The sequence below is a fragment of the Aquarana catesbeiana genome, linkage group LG06 (genome assembly GCF_042186555.1).
Source record: "Aquarana catesbeiana isolate 2022-GZ linkage group LG06, ASM4218655v1, whole genome shotgun sequence".
NCBI classification, from domain to species: Eukaryota; Metazoa; Chordata; class Amphibia; order Anura; family Ranidae; genus Aquarana; species Aquarana catesbeiana.
In genome coordinates, this window is record NC_133329.1 from 343,312,594 (window position 1) to 343,333,887 (window position 21,294).

The 21,294-nt window shown below is 41.9% G+C and overlaps 1 protein-coding gene across 1 annotated transcript in view; it reads right to left on the reverse strand.

The window, feature by feature from the left end:
- Positions 1 to 21,294, reverse strand: part of TTC21B (tetratricopeptide repeat domain 21B) — a 134,067-nt gene that overhangs the window by 74,605 nt on the left and 38,168 nt on the right. Inside the window, exons 7-10 of the mRNA XM_073633965.1 lie at positions 21,147 to 21,231; positions 19,357 to 19,455; positions 16,688 to 16,880; positions 3,858 to 3,955 (exon numbers count right to left, since the gene is read on the reverse strand). Of these exons, the coding sequence (XP_073490066.1) occupies positions 3,858 to 3,955; positions 16,688 to 16,880; positions 19,357 to 19,455; positions 21,147 to 21,231 (475 nt within the window). The remainder of the gene's footprint in view (positions 1 to 3,857; positions 3,956 to 16,687; positions 16,881 to 19,356; positions 19,456 to 21,146; positions 21,232 to 21,294) is intronic.

Below are 21,294 nucleotides of genomic sequence, written 5' to 3' on the forward strand. Positions count from 1 at the left end.
TCACAACAACCATGGCGCTGGGATGATTGAAGCGCTAACACCAGGTGTTTGGAGTATCTTTATCTGCTTATTTGTTAAACTCTGGAATACACATTTCTATTGTGGTGTAGGATCTGGGCCTGCTGTCCCTCCATCCCCCTTTCCTTCCTTCTTTCTCTCTCCCTCCCTCTTTTCCCCTTTCTTTCTCCATCTCTCATTCATCTCAGACTCTAACCACACCCCCATTTGAACCATGCCCATATAATCCACGCCCACTATTCTATGTAAACCACGCTCATTTTTTGGTGCCTCACATTTTCCTTTTTTTTGCTATGTCACGCCTACAAACGCATGCCCCGCCCCTAATTATAAAACTCCGCCTACAGCCAAAAAAGTGTCCCTATAAATTTTTTTTACAATGTTGCCAACTATGCATCATATCTTCTCTCTCTTTACAGGAAAAGTAACTACATTTCCCATGAATCTTTGGGAATTGCAGTGAATGTAGGAGGGTGCACTGGGCCTGTACATGTTAAATTTGAACTTGCCCACTTCAGCATAAATCACACCCCCTCATTCTCAGCCACACTACTGAGCACAACACAGACAGTGAGGTGAAATTCCTATAACTGTAAAGCATGCATATGCACAATGTTTAGTTCATTCTATGTAGTCTACTTTCACCAAATCTCTCCCGCTCCAGCCAGAAAAGCAGATAAACATATTGCCCTTACATGCTTTATTTCATCATTACTGAGCTGTAGACATAATGCCCATAATTATATATTCTACACACTGTACTCTGCTGTAATTCAGTGTTAGAAATATTCCTCCTCCTGCAGCTTTTCTAACAGCAATCAGTGCTTGTATGGTGTATATGAGCACATCCCTAGCCGCAACAGAGAAAGAGAGCCAGGACATGCTGCATCGGTAACAGCAAAAAAAACCCCAAAAAAGTGCAGCACTACCTTATTAATCAATGACTTAAAGTGGATGTAAACCCACTCTCATCATTTCTAAATTACTTTCACAGTGCTGATCTATAAGGATATACATGCCTCCTGCATGTATAAATATCTCCCCTTTAGCTGTTTGGAGCCCTGCAATACTCCAGATTCTGTGAGCAAGTCTGTTGTCCGGGGCTCCGTGGGTAGAGTCGTAATGTCAGTAGACTCCCCGCCCACCCCTACACTCCCCTAAAGAGCAGCACCTCCTCTTTGCTAAAGAGAGACCTTGCCATGTCCACCTAGATTGAGATCCTGACCAGAACAGGAACTTCCAGATATGCAAATCTGTATTTCTACATATATTTGAAGGATCTAACTATGAACAGCTGACGTATCAACTTTGGGAAAAGTGACCAGGAAGACTCCCTTGGATATCCTTACTGGGTGGAGTGAGCCGCTGAGGCCTTACAGACCACAGATACCACATGCGGACCACGAGGAGAGTTACCAGGACCCATCCCAGGCTATCTTTACATGCCCATTACCCCTGCAGGGAGCTGACTCAAAAGAGAGGAATCCAGCTACCGCAGTTGTGCCAACACAGTCCAACACAGTCCCTCTTCCAAGTAAAGACCTCACCAGGATCCTCCTACTGATCATCTCCTGAAGCCCCTCCTGCTCCTTTTAAACCATCAATCCGCGAGTGCTTTCCTCTAGACTGACACGCTGGAATCGCCTCCTATCGGAACGAGGATTCAGACGCTGCCATCCATCTGTCCCTGCAGAGGGCTGTATCTGCACGCGCATAAGACCTTCCTATTAAGGAGGTCCACCGTGTCTGGTAAGGGTCCATCCTTATTGTCCCCTGGAGTTATCGGTTGCTGGGAATCTTTTTCACACTCCCTTCCTCCCTCTTCACCTATATGGGCTGTGTTTAAATGAACTGTGGATATGTGATTCCCCTCCATGTGATTGGTGTATCTTCACTAAACTTTTTATGAATGGACTGAACTTATTTTTATCACTACTACCTTTCAATTTAATAGTTACTTATGAACTTTGGAATTTTTTTTATTTAGCAATTATGGATTTGATTATTTTTGTGTTACACCACTGAATGCATATTTACTTAATTCACTTATAAGCACTTTTTGAACTTGGCAATATTTATTATTGGTAATTAATATACTCACCTTATATTGATTCAATAACCTATTCAGCTATATTTTATTCACATGTTTTGATCACTGGATTGCAAGCGCACTTAGTATACTCTCCCTAGCCCATTACACTGATATTAGTGTTTTTTTGTTGCAGCTGCAATCTAAGGTGTTTTATAGCTTTTTAGCGCGGTTTCTTTTTTTCTTTATATTGATATGTCTTACACTGAACGTCTGCTTGTCTTGTGGATTATGCCCCATGATCGCTAACATCCAGTCAAAACCCAGGAAAGTCACCACATGAATTCAGCATGCCCAATCATGCTGAGGTGTGAAGCAGCCAATCCTGGGAGAGCTGGAGAAGAAAGGAGGGAGGATGTGAAGTACACAGAATTCCTCTCTCACACTTGTGCATGGGATAAGGAAATCACCTGTCACTCACAGCAAGGGGGAAGAAACACTTATTTCTCTGTGTGTCCATTTTTATCCTAGTGAAAAAAAGATAAGAGGATTGCTCAGAGCTGGATTAACTCTTCATGGCAAGACTGGGCACAGATGAAATGACATCATCTGCTGTAACAGATATGAGTCTTAATTAAAGAAAAAAAAAATTACATCCACTTTAAACAATAATGGTGGAACCCTTTAATGCATGGAAATCTCAATAAACTTAAATATTACCACAATACCGGTCTCTGTGATACGCAACTTCACCTATAATACAGATCAAGCTGAAAATAAGACATAAAAAATGAAACTTAGCTGGGATGGTGGAAACCCATTCTATAGATATTGGCCATACAGATTTACTTCAAGTGGAATAATTCCAGTGATATGTGATTTCACATGTAATACACATCAAAAGGAGAATAAGACAAACTTTTTTTTAAAACTAAGCAGGGGTGGTGGAAAATTAACTTCAAATGCAATAATTCAAATTATAATAGTAACAAGGACATATACAAATAAGGCCCCTTTCACACTTGTGCGACTTGGGACTGCAAAGTCAAATGACAAGATGTACTCCATGATTTCTAATGAGTACCATTCATATCTGTGCAACGTCAAGTCGCAGCGACTTCAAAGTAGTCCCTGCACTACTTTGGTCTGACTTTGATGCGACTTGAGGTCCATAGACCTTAAGATTACATAGGCATTGCTTCAAGTCACGCGACTTTCAGGTCATACAAGTGTGAAAGGGGCCTAAGCGTAACGAAGTGCCATAATGGAGTGAACCTCCCAACTAAAAAGTTGTTGCACTTGAAGTTAATTTGTATTGCAAATATCTGTAGAGGGGTTCCACCATTCCTGCCAAGTTTAAAAAAATGTATGTCTTATTCTCCTTTAGATGTGTATTACATGTGAAATCACATATCACTGGAATTATTGCACTTGAAGTTAATATGTATGGCCAAAATCTATAGAAGGGGTTTCCACCAACCCTTTTAAGTTACATTTTTTATGTTTTTTTTCTCAGTCTGATGTGTATTATATGAGAAGTTACATATCACAGAGACCGATATTGTGGTAATATTGAAGTTTATCGAGATTACTATACATTAGAGGGTTCCACCATTATTGTGATATTGATTAGTAAGTTAGCGCTGCACTTTTTTTGACATTAATAAACATCAACAGATTTCAGTTGTCCCTCCCATGGACAATGTGCCTGGCTGCTGAGCTTGGTTGGTTACTATGCAAAGCTGCACCAGATTTTGCACTCTACAGTTTTAGTAAATCAACCCCACAATGTCTTTCATTGGTAACTTACCCCAGACTTTCCAATAGAATGCTGGATCTCCATGAGGAATTCCAACTGCTGATCAGCATCTTGTAGCTGTCCTTCAATTATTTGACACCGAATGATACCTATTAGACATAAATAAAAGGATCTTATTTTCTGTGTGATAATTATATATAGTAAGGGGGATAGGTTCAACTTGTGTTGGCGGCAATGAACCATGCATAAGACAGGGGATAACCTGCTCTTTTATCCAGCAAGGCAGCAAACTCAGTTTCAATGCAAGAGGGATTTGTACAACAAGTCCACAGCATAAAGCATACAAAACGTGCTTGTCTTGTTGAGTTACTAATTTCAGGTCAAATTCCCGATGAACAGTGCTTTATGATGGGTTTCCCAAAACAAGCAGGCAACAAATTTACCTTTTTAGCATTCTGTCTGCACAGAAAGAGCGAGAGACTGCGCTGAGCACCCATCTGCACCCGTATACAAAAGGCCTGTGCACAGCTGAGACTTATAATAAAGGTCTGATTACCAGATAACATGTGGACACAGGAAATCCCACCCAAATCTCTACAAAACCTCTGGGACCCAGGACAGAATTTATCAAGATTCTGAGAAAACCAAAAGGTTTGTTTTCCCCATATCAGCATATCAGTCATAAACCCTGAAATCTATCACCATGTGTAGGTGAGACATATATACAATCCTGTCAGTGAGGCACTTACTTAATACAAAATTGTCTTATCAGTGGGTTAGTTTTAAAAACCTTGTTTCTGTGTATTAATATTAATCTATCCTGTTATCTTAAAGTAGAACTATAGGTAAAGGAAAAAAAATGTTCCCCATTTTTGATTAAGGGATTTTTTTTGACATCTGTATCCTATTGCGGAGATTTATCTCCACTTCCTGCACCATAGCCAAATAGGAAGTGAGAGGAAATCCCTTGGGGCCCCCCAGGTCACCAGAACTAGTGTCCCCATTGGAAGATTTTCAGTCTATTACTTTTCTGGGAACAACCCTAAATTTGGGATTTTCTTTCACTTTTAATGATAATGATAAACAGGACAAAGAGAGGGTGACTCTCCCTAATGGGGGACACAGACAGCAATAAAAACTGACAGGGGTTCTAATCCCTCCTGAATCTATCTAAAACTAAAACTAAAGTTTTGCCTTTAGATATACTTTAATGCAAGTCTAAAGCTAACAATACATGGATGAAAAATTTGATCAGTTCAGCAGGGACTGCCCTGAATTTCGGTCCACTTATAGGCAGTCTGGTTGTACACAAGTCAATCTATTAAGTGACTTGTGTGCAACCAGCCGTTGAGTTTTCCCTGAGTGATAAGTGGCGCTGGCTATAGCCAACAACACTGATCTCTGTATTCTGACAATATCACAGTGGGAAGGATTTCCCCATCCACATCAAATGCGTGGATGGAGGAATCAAATCATTTTTTTTGTTCAACATGCTGGTTGAATGAAAAAACATCATCAATGTATGGGCTGCTAAGGGTAAGCTAAGAACCCCTGTCAGTTTTTATTGCTGTCTGTGTCCCCCAATAGGAAGAGTCACCCTCTTTATTTGTCCTGTTTACCATTGTCATTAAAAGTGAAAGAAAATCCCAAACTTAGAGTTGTTCCCAGAAAAGTAATAGACGGAAAATCTTCCAATGGGGACACTTTTGCCATAACACCTCATCACAGCTATAGATTCTGTTATTTTGTAGACTTCAAAACTTTCTTGGAAAGGTTTGTGTTATTTTACAGAAAATCTTTTACTGTGCAATCTTTTATTTCCAAAAATTTACCTTTGCCATTATAGGGGGCAATACACTGCCCAATACATGCAAATAATGGGACACTTAGGCCATGCAGTGAGTAATAAAAGAGTCCTAATGTTCTCTTCCAAATAAGTGCAAGGCTTGCACTACCTCTTTATTCAGATTATATGTATGCATCTTTTCTAATGTCCCCCCCCCACCCCCACTCAGCACTACATGACTTAACCACTTGAGCCCCGGACCATTATGCTGCCTAAGGACCAGAGGTCTTTTTCCAATTTGGCACTGCGTCGCTTTAACTGCTAATTGCGCGGTCATGCAATGCTGTACCCAAACGAAATTTGCGTCCTTTTCTTCCCACAAATAGAGCTTTCTATTGATGGTATTTGATCACCTCTGCAGTTTTTATTTTTTGCGCTATAAACGGAAAAAGACCGAAAATTTTGAAAAAAAATGATATTTTCTACTTTTTGTTATAAAAAAAATCCAATAAACTAAATTTTAGTCATACATTTAGGCCAAAATGTATTCGGCCACATGTCTTTGGTAAAAAAAATGTCAATAAGCATATATTTATTGGTTTGCGCAAAAGTTATAGCGTCTACAAACTAGGGTACATTTTCTGTAATTTACACAGCTTTTAGTTTATGACTGCCTATGTCATTTCTTGAGGTGCTAAAATGGCAGGGCAGTACAAACCCCCCCCAAATGACCCCATTTTGGAAAGTAGACACCCCAAGGAAATTGCTGAGAGGCATGTTGAACCCATTGAATATTTATTTTTTTTGTCCCAAGTGATTGAATAATGACAAAAAAAAAAAAAATATTTACAAAAAGTTGTCACTAAATGATATATTGCTCACACAGGCCATGGGCATATGTGGAATTGCACCCCAAAATACATTTAGCTGCTTCTCCTGAGTATGGGGATACCACATGTGTGGGACTTTTTGGGAGCCTAGCCGCGTACGGGGCCCCGAAAACCAAGCACCGCCTTCAGGATTTCCAAGGGTGAAAATTTTTGATTTCACTCTTCACTGCCTATCACAGTTTCGGAGGCCATGGAATGCCCAGGTGGCACAAAAAACCCCCCCAAATGACCCCATTTTGGAAAGTAGACACCCCAAGCTATTTGCTGAGAGGCATGGTGAGTATTTTGCAGCTCTCATTTGTTTTTGAAAATGAAGAAAGACAAGAAAAAACTTTTTTTTTTTTCTTTTTTCAATTTTCAAAACTTTGTGACAAAAAGTGAGGTCTGCAAAATACTCACTATACCTCTCAGCAAATAGCTTTGGGTGTCTACTTTCCAAAATGGGGTCATTTGGGGGGGTTTTGTGCCACCTGGGCTTTCCATGGCCTCCGAAACTGATAGGCAGTGAAGAGTGAAATCAAAAATTCACGCCCTTAGAAAGCCTGAAGGCGGTGCTTGGTTTTCGGGGTCCCGTACGCGGCTAGGCTCCCAAAAAGTCTCACACATGTGGTATCCCCGTACTCAGGAGAAGCAGCAGAATGTATTTTGGGGTGTAATTTCACATATTCCCATGGCATGTTTGAGCAATATATAATTTAGTGACAACTTTGTGCAAAAAAAAAAAAAAAATTTGTCTCTTTCCCGCAACTTGCGTCGCAATATAAAATATTCCATGGACTCGACATGCCTCTCAGCAAATAGCTTGGGGTGTCTACTTTCCAAAATGGGGTCATTTGGGGGGGTTTTGAACTGTCCTGGCATTTTATGCACAACATTTAGAAGCTTATGTCACACATCACCAACTCTTCTAACCACTTGAAGACAAAGCCCTTTATGGCACTCATTGTTTACATGAAAAAGTTATTTTTTTTTGCAAAAAAATTACTTTGAACCCCCAAACATTATATATTTTTTTAAAGCAAATGCCCTACAGATTAAAATGGTGGGTGTTTCATTTTTTTTTTTTCACACAGTATTTGCGCAGCGATTTTTCAAACGCATTTTTTGGGGAAAAAACACATTTTTAAATTTTAATGCACTAAAACACACTATATTGCCCAAATGTTTGATGAAATAAAAAAGATGATCTTAGGCCGAGTACATGGATACCAAACATGACATGCTTTAAAATTGCGCACAAACGTGCAGTGGCAACAAAATAAATGCATTTTTAAAAGCCTTTAAAAGCCTTTACAGGTTACCACTTTAGATTTACAGAGGAGGTCTACTGCAAAAATTACTGCCCTCGATCTGACCTTCGCGGCGATACCTCACATGCATGGTGCAATTGCTGTTTACGTTTGACGACAGACCGCCGTTTGCGTTCGCCTTAGCGCGAGAGCAGGGGGCGACAGGGGTGCTTTTTTTTTTTTTTTCTTTATTATTTTTTTGCTTTTTTATCTTATTTTTAAACTGTTCCTTTCATTTTTTTTTTTTTTTAATCATTTTTATTGTTATCTCGGGGAATGCAAATATCCCCTATGATAGCAATAGGTAGTGACAGGTACTCTTTTTTGAAAAAATTGGGGTCTATTAGACCCTAGATCTCTCCTCTGCCCTCAAATCATCTGATGACACCAAGATCGGTGTGATAAAATGCTTCCCCAATTTCCCAATGGCGCTATTTACATCCGGCGAAATCTAAGTCATAAAATGCTCGTAGCTTCCGGTTTCTTAGGCCATAGAGATGTTTGGAGCCACTCTGGTCTCTGATCAGCTCTATGGTCAGCTGGCTGAATCACCGGCTGCATTCTCAGGTTCCCTGTTGAGACAGGAGAGCCAGAGAAAAACACGGAAGACGGTGGGGGGGGGGGGGGGCATTCCCTCCCACGGCTTGTAAAAGCAGTCTAGAGGCTAATTAGCCACTAGGATTGCTTTTACATGAAAGCCGACCGCTGGCTGAAAAGAATGATACCAAGATGATACCTAAACCTGCAGGCATCATTCTGGTATAACCATTCAAAGTCGTGAATGGTGTACCTGAAGACAAAAAAATGGTTAACAATAAAGCACAGTAAACGGTAAAGTATAAAAAATTGCATACCTGAAAAGCAAACATGATAAAACATAATAACAATAAAACATTGCAGAATAGAATACAGTAAAAAAGAGCAGAACAAGAGAGAGAGAATAGAGAGAGAGAGAACAATAAAACGACAACAATTTTTTTTTATTTTATATATATTTTTTTTTTTTACACTTTTTTTGTAACTGTAACTTTTATAACTGTAACCGGTTCCAGGTTCGGGTCTCTCAAAATGCGATGGCATCTTGGGAGACCCTGTGAAAGTGTGCCTAGTCTGTGCAATGCTGTACCCTACGCTAATACTCAACTAGTGTATGGTAGCGTTCAAAACATTCACCAATGCAAAGACCAGGATTGTCAGGACAGGAGGGACAATAATAGCGGGTGTCACGCCTATATCCGCGCTTGCTGCAGACACGACATCTTTTTTGGGGGGTTCGTTGGGTAGGGGTACTCGGGAGGACATAAAGAAAATGCCTCTCATGCAGCCGACTGCATTTGGTTGGGGATGTGAATGGGGGAAGTACGGCGCTGCAGAAGCGGTGGGTTCCCAATTAGGATTGGCGAATGCAGCAGGAAGGGCATTATGGGCACGACGGGCCTGTGTTTGTCTTCTTGGTGGCAGCGTGACACTACTTGTGCTTGCCACCTCACCAGCTTGAACTGCACTTATAGGACTCGCCACGTCACCAAGTGTTACTGCAGTGCTGGTTTGACTACGACCGGGGTGTACTAGGCCGCTGGTGCTTGCCAGTTCAATAAAAAGCTACCAAAAAAACTGTTAGCGATCGCAGGGATCAGGCCTGACTCTGCGAACGCTGCAGTTATGCGTTAAGTGTTTTATAAGTGACAGTGATCGATCGATACTGCACTTGGGTGGGCTGGGCTGGGCGGAGGGGCAAAATGCAGGTGCTAGCAGGTATCTGGGCTGATCCCGCTAACACTGCGTTTTTGGGAACCCTAAACTGCTGGGGACGCTAGTATAGATCTGATCGCATCAGATATTGATCCGATCAGATACTATACCACTAAGGGAGCTGTACGGTGCGTGCGTGGGTGTTAGCGCTACTGGCGCTAACCTGACGCTGCCTGGGGCTGGTGCTTGCCAGTTCACCAAAATGATACCAAAAAAACTGTTAGCGATCGCAGGGATCAGGCCTGACTCTGCGAACGCTGCAGTTATGCGTTTAGTGTTTTGTAAGTGACAGTGATCGATCGATACTGCACTTGGGTGGGCTGGGCGGAGGGGCAAAACGCAGGTGCTAGCAGGTATCTGGGCTGATCCCGCTAACACTGTGTTTTTGGGAACCCTAAACTGCTGGGGACGCTAGTATAGATCTGATCGGATCAGATATTGATCCGTACAGATACTATACCACTAAGAGAGGCGTATCCTGCGTGCGTGGGTGTTAGCGGTACTGGCGCTAATCTGACGCTGCCTGGGGCGACGCATATCACCGCCGGGCGATCAGGGGGCTAAACCTTTATTCGGTAATAAACGGCGGGTGCCCTGACACTAAAAAATATACAAACTAACCAGTGTCACCCGTAACAGTTATACGGTGATCAGTGGTGAAAGGGTTAACTAGGGGGCCATCAAGGGGTTAAAACATTTATTATTTAGTATATGGGGGTCCCTGACACTATAAAACGCTGACGGCGAACCTAAATATTTACCTCACTAACTAACGTCACCAGCGACACTAATACAGCGATCAGAAAAATGATCGCTTAGCGACACTGGTGACAGGGGGTGATCAAGGGGTTAAAACTTTATTAGGGGGGGTTAGGGGGGTATCCTAGACCTACAGGGGGGTAATACTAACTGTCCCAACACTGTAACTGTCACAAACTGACACCAATGCAGTAATCAGAAAAAAAAAAAAAAAAAAACTGCTGGTGTCAGTTTGTGACGGGGGGGGGGGGGGGGATCGGGGTGTTTTGTGTGCCTGGCATGTTCTACTGTGTGTGTAGTGTTTGTGCACTCACATACCTGTCTTCTCTCCTCGGGCCGGAACGGAAATTACCGAGCCGAGGAGAGATGACATCATTTCCTTTGCTGCTGTTTAGCATACAGCAGCAAAGGAATGTTCTCATTGGCCGGCGGTGATCGCGAGGGGGGGGCCACGAACGGATGGCCTCCCCCTCATCTCCGATCGCCGTGGGAGAAAAGATGGTCCGATCGGACCCCCCACCCGCGGAAGGCAAATCACGTATATGTACGTGATTTTGCCTGTCCGTGCCACCTTGCCGACGTAAATCGGCGTGAGGCGGTCGTCAAGTGGTTAAAGCAATATTAAAGCCTTTTTTTTTTTCCTTTTTTAAAATAACACACAGTATCTCACAAAAGTGAGTGCACCCCTCATATTTTTGTAAATATTTTTATTTTATCTTTTTATGTGACAACACTGAAGAAATTATGTTTTGCTACAATGTAAAGTAGTGAGTGTACAGCTTGTATAACAGTGTATATTTGCTGTCCCCTCAAAACAGCTCAACACACAGCCATTAATGTCTAAACCGCTGACAACAAAAGTGAGTACACCGCTAAGTGAAAATGTCCAAACTGGGTCCAATTAGCCATTTTCCCTCCCTGATGTCATGTGACTTGTTAGTCTTACAAGGTCTCATGTGTGAATGGGGAGCAGGTGTGTTAAATTTGGTGTTATCGCTCTCACTCTCTCATACTGGTCACTGGAAGTTTAACATAGCACCTCATGGCAAAGAACTCGCTGAGGATCTAAAAAAAAGAATTGTTGCGCTACCTGAAGATGACCTAGGCTATAAGAAGATTGCCAATACCCTGAAACTGAGCTGCAGAACGGTGGCCAAGACCATACAGCAGTTTAACAGCACAGGTTCCACTCAGAACAGGCCTCACCATAGTTGACCAAAGAAGTTGAGTGCACATGCTCAGCGTCATATCCAGAGGTTGTTTTTGGGAAATAGATGCATGAGTGCTGCCAGTATTGCTGCAGAGGTTGAAGGGGTGGGGTTCAGCCTGTCAGTACTCAGACCATACGTCGCACGCTGCATCAAATTGGTCTGCATGGCTGTCGTCCCAGAATGAAGCCTCTTCTAAAGATTATGCACAAGAAAGCCCGCAAACAGTTGCTGAAGACAAGCAGACTATGGAGATGGATTACTGGAACCATGTCCTGTGGTCTGATGAGACCAAGATAAACTTATTTGGTTCAGATGGTGTCAAACGTGTGTGGCGGCAACCAGGTGAGGAGTACAAAGACAAGTGTGTCTTCCTACAGTCAAGCATGGTGGTGGGAGTGTCATGGTCTGGGGCTGCCTGAGTGCTGCCAGTACTGGGGAGCTACAGTTAATTGAGGGAACCATGAATGCCAACATGTACTGTGACATACTGAACCAGAGCACGATCCACTCCCTTCAGAGACTGGGCCGCAGGGCAGTATTCCAACATGATAACAACCCCAAACACACTTCCAAGATGATAACTGCCTTGCTAAAGAAGCTGAGGGTAAAGGTGATGGACTGGCCAAACATGTCCCCAGACCTAAACCATATTGAGCATCTGTGGGGCATCCTCAAATGGAAGATGGAGGAGCGCAAGGTCTCTAACATCCACCAGCTCCGTGATGTCATCATGAAGAAGAGGACTCCAGTGGCAACCTGTGGAGCTCTGGGGAACTCCATGCACAAGAGGGTTAAGGCAGTGCTGGAAAATAATGGTGGCCACACAAAATATTGACACTTTGGACCCAATTTGGACATTTTCACTTAGGGGTGTACTCACTTTTGTTGCCAGTGGTTTAAACATTAATGGCTGTGTGTTGAGTTATTTTGAGGGGACAGCAAATTTACACTGTTAAACAAGCTGTGCACTCACTACTTTACATTGTAGCAAAGTGTAATTTCTTCAGTGTTGTCACATGAAAAGATATAATAAAATATTTACAAAAATGTGAGGCGTGTACTCTCTTTTGTGAGATACTGTACATGTTATACTTACCTGCTCTAAACAGTGGTTTTGCCCAGAGCAGCCTGGATCCTCCTCTTCTCAGGTCCTACGCCGGCGCTCCTGGCTCCTCTCTCCTGCCAGGTGCCACCACAGCAAGCAGCTTGCTGTGGAGGCAACGAAGCAGGCATGCTTCCAAGCCATGGCTCTGTGTGTCCATTCACACACGGAGCCAGGCTCTGCTCCACTCCCTCCATCTCCTGATTGGCTCACTGGCTGTGATTGACAGCAGTGGGAGCCAATGGTTTCTGCTGCTGCCAAAAGCCGGAGGCCAGAGTGTGAGTCCCCATGACTGTAGTATTTGGTGACTATAGTGATCACTGTGATCTTCCAGGTTCTGTGCTGAGCAGCTGTTCCACTGCATACTGACCATCATTCACTGACACTGCTAGCATGCACCAAACACCTTGTATTTTCTTCAATGAATACAAGGTGTTCTTTGATTGGACAAGGGATTCTGATGTCACCAGCCCCACCTCTCCACCTCATTCAATGAGAGGATGTCTTATGTTGATTGAAAAAATACAAGACATTCTCTGAATGGCTGCAGGGTCAAGTGAGCAACACCTCCCAAAAAAATGACATGCCTTATGTATGGTCATGAGTCCTTAAAGCGGAAGTTCCTTTTTTGGTGGAACTCCGCTCTAATAGTGTTTCATACCGCCTTGTGAATAATGTATGTATATGTAGAGACCTAAGCAATACTAATAATGTATACAGTTGTGCTCATAAGTTTATATACCCTGGCTGAATTTATGATTTCTTTGCCATTTGGGTAGTTTCTGTTGCCATTATTATTTAAAAAGAATAAAGACAGTTGATTGATAATAAATGGCTTCAGCCAAACACTAACCATGAGTGAAAGAAATGTTTTTGTGTTATCATTCATATTCTCTGAAAAAATGCCAAGAAATCATAAATTCTGCCGGGGGATGTAAACTTATGAGCACAACCGTATACGGTTGTGCTCAAAAGTTTGCATACCCTTGGAGAATTAGTAATATACAGTATGTACCATTTTTAAAGAAAACATGAGTGAGCAAGCAAAACACGTTTATTTTATTTCTTATGGGAGTCATATTCAACTGTATGCCATAACAGAATGACAGTCAGAAAATAAAACATGGCAACAAGTAAACAAATGAAATGACCCCTGTTCACAAGTCTGCATACCCTTAGTTTTTAATACTGTGTATTTCCCCCTTTAGAATCATTGAAAGTGTGCAGTCTTTTGCAATAGTTGTCTATGGGGCTCCGAATTCTTGCAGGTGGTATAGCTGCCCATTAGTCTTGGCAAAATTCCTCCAGGTCATGCAAAGTCTTTGGTCGTCTTGCATGAACTGCACGATTGATATCTCTCCAGAGTGGCCCAATGATATTAAAGGTCAGGAAACTGCGATGGCCACTCCAAAACCTTCACCTTTTTCTGTTGCAACCACTTGAGGGTCAACTTGAACTTGTGCTTAGGGTTGTGCTGGAAAGTCCAGGAGCAATCCATGCGCAGCTTTAAAGGGGTTGTAAACCCTCGTATTTTTTCACCTTAATGCATCCTATGATGCATTAAGATAAATGATGGGACTAGATCTCTGAATAATAGGCAAAATTGACTCAGATGGCCTCTAACATTGTCCGTAATTGGACGTTGATTCCATGTCTTGTTTGCAAAAAAATGAACAGCAAAATCTCACTGGTAGCTCGCTTGTGTATTTGTGATTTGTATAGAAATAAATACAATAAAATCCTTACGATTTTCATTCAGCTGTTATTCACACCTATTCATATATAATTATTATTATACAGGATTTATATAGCGCCAACAGTTTACGCAGCGCTTTACAATATAAAAAGAAGACAATACAGTTATAATACAATAAAATACAAGAGGATTAAGAGGGCCCTGCTCAGAAGAGCTTACAATCTAATAGGGTGGGGCAGGTGGTACAAAAGGTTGCAACTGTGGGGAATGAGCCGATGGAAGTGGTAGAAGATTAGTTAGAGACGTGATAGGCTTTCCTGAAGAGATGAGTTTTCAGGGATCGCCTGAAGGTAGCAAGAGTAGGGGATAGACAGACAGGTGGAGGTAGCGAGTTCCAGAGGATGGGAGAGGTTCTGGAGAAATCCTGGAGACAAGCATGAGAGGCGACGAGAGAGCTTGAGAGTAGGGGGTCTTGAGAAGAGCGGAGAGGACGATTTGGGTGAGATTTGGAGACAAGATTGGTGATGTAGCTCGGGGCAGAGTTGTGAATGGCTTTGTATGTTGTGGTTAGTATTTTGAAATGAATTCACTGGGTGATTGGGAGCCAGTGTAGGGATTGGAGGAGAGGGTTGGCAAACACTGAGCGGTTGGTAAGGTGGATAAGTCTGGCAGCAGCATTCATGATAGACTGAAGAGGGGATAGCCTATGGAGAGACAGGCCAATGAGAAGGGAGTTGCAATAGTCAAGGCGAGAGATAACAAGGGAGTAAATGAGGAGCTTGGTGGTTTCATTTGTTGAAAAGGGGCGAATCTTAGAGATGTTACGGAGGCGAATTCTACAAACCTTTGACAACGACTGGACCTGGGGCTGAAATGACAAGTCAGAGTCTAGGATTACACCGAGTACCCTGGCGTGAGGGGAGGGACTGATGGTTGCATTGTTGATTTTGATGGAAAAGTCATGGAGGGGGGCACGGGCGGGGGGGAATATTAATAGTTAGGTTTTAGAGAGATTTAGTTTAAGGAAGTGGTGCGACATCCATGCTGATATGTCAGTTAGTAAGTTAGTAATGCGAGAGGAGACTGAAGGAGTGAGGTGAGGAGTAGACAGATAGATTTGGGTGTCATCGGCGTATAAGTGGTATTGGAAGCCGTGGGTGGTTATCAAGTGACTAAGGGAGGTGGTGTAGATAGAGAAGAGAAGGGGTCCAAGAACAGAGCCTTGGGGGACTCCCACAGAAAGGGGAAATGGAGAGGAGGAGACAGAGTTGTAGGTCACACTGAAGGAACGCTGTGATAGATCGGCAGAGAACCAGGATAGAGCAGAATTTCGGAGGCCATATATAAAGGAGAACCAAACCATTGGCATCTTTTGAGGTTATATTGGTACCTGATATGACTGGGGATGATGATAGTTTGACAATCTGGTGAAGGGGGTATGGTAAAATATTGGGAATCTGTTATAAAAAAGTTTCAAGTATAACTAAAGGCAAAACTTTTTTCTAGTTTTGGATAGAGTGAAGAGAGTTTAGAACACCTGTCGGTTTTTATTGCTATCTTTGCCTTCGTTAGGGAGATTCATTCTCTCTATTTGTCCTGTTTACCATTATCATTGAAAGTGAAAGTAAAAGAAAATCCCAAATTTCCCAAAGTAATAGAGGAAAAATCTTCCAATGAGTTCCAAAAGTTCCAAAATTCCAATGACCTGGGGGTCCGGTCCCCAAGTATTTCAATTTAATTTGTAGGGATTTCCTCTCACTTCCCGTTTGGTTATGGGACAGAAAGTGACAGGAAATCTCTTAAATGGGACACAGAGGGTGAAAAAAAAAAATCTGACAGTGGTTATAACCCTCTCTTGATCTATTCAAAATGAAAAAAAAAAGTGTATGTCAAGGCAAAACAAAATGCAGTACACATCTGCCATACATGCACACAGAAAAAAAACCTTTTGATGTTCCAGAAATCCTTTTATGTCCTTTAATAGGCCGACGACACATTGTGGACTGAGTGGTGTCAGCCCTGCCCAGCATCTTTTGACAAGCTACTTAACAACTCCCATTCTCAGATCTCTACAATTTAAAGGCAGACTGTTCTGTAGTTCATGACAAGTACCAGAAGTGATAAATAAGCTCTTTGGGATAACTTAGTAAGTGTAAGGAGGACACAGGACTGTAAATTTCTGACAAGATCAACAGTTTTTTTTCCCACTTATCAAACAGATCTAGTAAAATGCTTCCAATGGTATATTTAACAGACCAAAAGGGAACAAATAAGAAAAGTTAATTGTTAATGCTTACATACACTTTAAGAGCCACTGAGACCGAGTAATGTGTTCTAGCATGTTGATCTTAGCCAATCTACTATGGGCATGTAAAATAAATACTGCATTGTCTTACCTGTTAGTGCAGACACACTGGACTCATCAAGATTCATTGCTGTTTTGTACCATTTTAAAGCTTCCTTAATGCGACCTTGCAGAACAAGCTGATAGCCATGTTCAGTGGCAAAACTGGCCTCATGAGGGGCCAAACTAACCGCTCGTTCCACTAATGTCTGGGTTTGTTGAAGGATGAGCTGGTTACGTTCACACTGAGGGTTAAAATAAATGGTCGTATGTAATAATCTACTCTCTTCACATCAGAAGTAATATACAGTGAATATATACAGAATATAAAAAAAAAAAAAAAAAAGCCAGTTCCAAGGAAGAAATTAAAGAAAGAAACTACTTACAAAAAAAAAAAAAAAAAAAAAAAAAAAAAAAAAAAAAAAAGCATAGCAATTCTCCAAGTGAAAATGCATTTGTTCTGTGCGAATAGGGCAAAAAAATGAATGGTATTATTCTATCTACTGTGCTGGTTTAATATGTTTTTTATTGATTTAAAATGGAAATTACCCTATTTGGCCTCTGGATTACACTAAGTATGATAGGAATTAGACATGTGCAGAACGGAAACATTTGTTTAGTTTGGTTTCGGATAGATTCGTTATGTTACTAATTTCATTTCATTATGAAATTTGTTTCGTTTTTGTAAAATTTTGTTTCATTAAAATTCATTTCATTTATTCATTTTTCAACTTTTCAGAACAATTAGAATTCGGATCAGTCGAAAAACGATCGACCGTTTCGTATCCTGTGTGAAGAAATAGCTGGTTAAGCAGCGGGCCGGGAAGCTGGCCACCTGCATCCTTAACAACAATTTGTCATCATCTGTCAGCGGGCTTCCCCACTAACAGATGAATTTAAAGTTAAAAAATGCTGGCTATTGAAAAATGTAAAAAAAAAAAAAAATAATAAAAAAAAAAAAAATGGTGTCCATCTGATTTATCTATCCGAGCATGCAGCCTGGCACAGGAAAGGGGGGGGGGACCCAGCACCCCCCCTCCTGCTGAACCATACCAGGCCACATGCCCTCAACATGGATGGGGACAAGGGCCTCTTTCCGACAACCCTGGGCTGCGGGTGGGTGGCTTATCGGAATCTGGAAGCCCCCGGACCCCCCCCCCAGCCCCCAGGTATTTGCAGCATTGATTTTTATAAATCACACAAATCACACACAGAGGGGGATACTACAATAGGAGGAAGTGCTGATAGTGGTTACAGGTTAGAGTGGCTTAACAACCACTTTAAGGACTGCCCCACGTACTTATACTGCGGCAGGGGGGCCCTTTAGCGCAAAATCATGTACCTGTACATGATTTTTTCCTTCCGGGTCTGAGGCGCGCACGCGTGCCGCCAGTGACCCGCTCTCGCTGTGACTGGACACAGCGGGAGCCAATCAGCGGCTCCCGCTGATCGTTCCCAAGGCAGACAGAATGGCGGTCTGCCAATGTAAACAAGGCAGATCGCCGTTCGGTGACAGGAACACGGATCTCTGTCTTCTTACAGTACAAGCACCCCCCCACACAGTAAAAAAGCACCCCCTAGGGACACATTTAACCCTTTTATTGACCCTGCTAACCCCTTGCCTGGCAATGTCATTAGTACAATGACAGTGCATATTTTTTGGCACTGGTCACTGTATTAGTGTCACTGGTCCCTCACAAAGTGTCAAAAGTGTCACCTTGTGTCCGATTTGTCAAGTGTCTGATTTGTCCGCCGCAAATGTCGCAGTCCCGTGATAAGTCGCTGTTCGCCACCATTACTAGTAAAAAAAAAAAAAAAAAAAAAAATCAATAAAAATTCCATAAAAATATCCCATAGTTTGTAGATGCTATAACTTTTCCACAAGCCAATCAATACGCTTATTGGATTTTTTTTACCAAAAATATGTAGCAGAACATATATTGGCCTAAATTTATGAAGATATTGGATTTTTTACATTTTTTTATTGGGTATGTTTTAAAGCAGAAAGTAAAAAAAATTTTTTTTTTTTTTCAAAATTGTCTCTTTTTGTTTATAGCACAAAAAATAAAAAAAGCAGAGGTGATCAAATGCCACAAAAAAAGCTCTATTTGTGGGAAAAAAAGGACAAATTTTATTTGGGTACAGCTTCGGGCAACCGCACAATTGTCAGTTAAAGTAATGCAGTGCCGTATTGCAAAATATGGCCTGGTCATGAAGACGGGTAAAACCTTCCGGGGCTAAAGTGTTTAAAAAACAAGAAAAATTTATAAAGAATACAGGTGTCCACTTTGGCAGCTATGCAAATTTAGCAGGAGTGCTTCTTTAACCTCTTGCCAACTGCTTAACGTATATATGCAGCAGCAAGGATTACAAGCTTTAACACCTAGCTGCTGCACATATAAGTCTAAGGTGGCATGAAAGGGTGTACTGAGGGCGCACTCACTGCACGCTCCCAGCACACTGACCGAGCTGTCACCAACAGCTCTCAGTCAAGGCTTCTAATCAGGAGCCAGCAGGACGGGCTCCTGATTATGTGATTAATGTGAGAGCCAATGACTTGATACAACTGCCTCCAGGGCTTTAAGACCCACTCAAAGGGCCGCCAGGAGGTGGTGTTAAGGGGTTAAATAATCAGTAGAATAAGCAAGACATTTTTAAACTGAAATGAAGACACAACAAAGCAATTCCATTTGAGCAGAAAGTAGGAAATGTAACCCTTACCATTCTACTAAAAGCCAAAGACATACTGTAATAGAGGTGAGCATTGTGTGGTTCAAAGCGATCCAAAGCATTTATAAGATCCCCCAGTTTTGTTGTTGCCTGCAGAAAAAAAATGTAAAAAAGCACAAAGCAGACCATATTATGTTTGCTATCATTATATTAATACAGTCTTTGCATACATAGAGGTTAAAGCCCTTCTCTGTCATTTTTGACCAGTGGGGAAGGTATAGCGCGTCTATCAAAAAATTTTTTTGACCCTGTTGGAGACATTTCCACTTACTAGGATGTGACAGAAAACTCCCCAAGGGGACACAGACGTAAACAAATTTTTGGTAGACTAGGGAAGGGTTATGCCGTGTACACAAGGGCAGACTTTTCGGCATCAAAGGTCCGACGGTCTTTCGAACGAACGGACTTGGCTACATACGATCACACCAAAGTCTGACGGATTTGTACGTGATGGCGTATGACCAGACTAAAATAAGGAAGTTGATAGCCAGTAGCCAATAGCTGACCTAGCGTCAGTTTTCATCCGTCGGACTAGCATACAGACGAGCAGATTTCTCGATAGGAACTGGGTCCGGCGGAAAGATTTGAAACATGTTCCAAATCTAAAGTCCGTCTGATTTTCGACCGAAAAAGTCAGCTGCAGGTCCGATGAAGCCCACACACGGTCGGATTGTCCGACGGATTCGTTCCGTCAGACCAGTCTGGTCAAAAAGTCCGCCCGTGTGTACACGGCATTGGATCTTTTTTTATTGCTTGACAAATGATCCCCTGTCCCGTTTCTTGTACAGACATCTCAGACATAGGAAGTGAAAGAAAATCTCACATTACAGACATTTCTATGTTGCACAGATGCAAGATTTTTGTAAAACCAGTATGAATCATTGATGGTGAAGATGCCATGGTAAGGGCCTCATCATTTAGAATACCTAAGCCCTGAAGAAGTTTGTTTCGCTCCAAAACACATTGGCTGTTCTGGTTTTTTTTTGTTTTTTTACTGTGAACTAATTTTATCAATAAAGGTTGTGTGGTCTTAGACATTGGGGTCAATTCATTAAGAGGTTACATAACATTGAATAAAAAGCAATAAAAGAACGCTTGCGGTAAATCAGTTGTGAAAGTGCAATTCATTAAGAATTTTGCTTTAAATAACGAATGTGCTGTTTTTTTCGATTGTGCGGTAATCACTGCATTTTTTCATAAGTTAATTTACCTCATTGAGCTGGCTGCTAAGGATCGGACCGGGGAGCCGGCCGCCGAGTCCTTAACAACGGACGACTCAGCTGTCAGCAGGTTCCCTTCGGGGTCCGGTATGGATTTTAAGGGGAACCCCATGCCAAAATAAAAAAATAAATAAAAAATGGCGTAGGGTTCCCCAAAATATATACCAGACTCATATCCGTGCATGCTGCCCGGCAGATCCCACCTGAACCATTCTAGTTAATATGCCCTCAACATGGGGGGTGGGTGCTTTGGGGCAGGGCTCTCACCCCCCCACCAAAAAGCACCTTGTCAAGGGTCTCATCCCCACAACCCTGGGCTGTGGAGGTCTGTGGGCGGGGAGCTTATCGGAATCTGGAGGCCTACCCATTCACCAAAAAAAGTGTCAAAAAGTAATAAAAACACAGAACACAGAGACAGTTTTGGTGTAACATGTGACAGTCTTAAATGTGGGCTTTTTTATAATTACTTTTACAAAACAGGATAGCTTTATTAAAGATATAACAGCAATAGAGGGTTTAGTTTAGGCTTTAAACATTAAAAAAAAAAAAAAAAAAACTTGCCTCATGCACATTTCCCTCTCTACACAGATAATGAAGAGCCAGAATCCTAATTGCCTCCAAATTATGATTATCCTTCTGCAGCAACCTGTGTGAAGAAATAAGAATTATACTCACTACAAATCTAAGAGAAAATAATGATACCCATTTA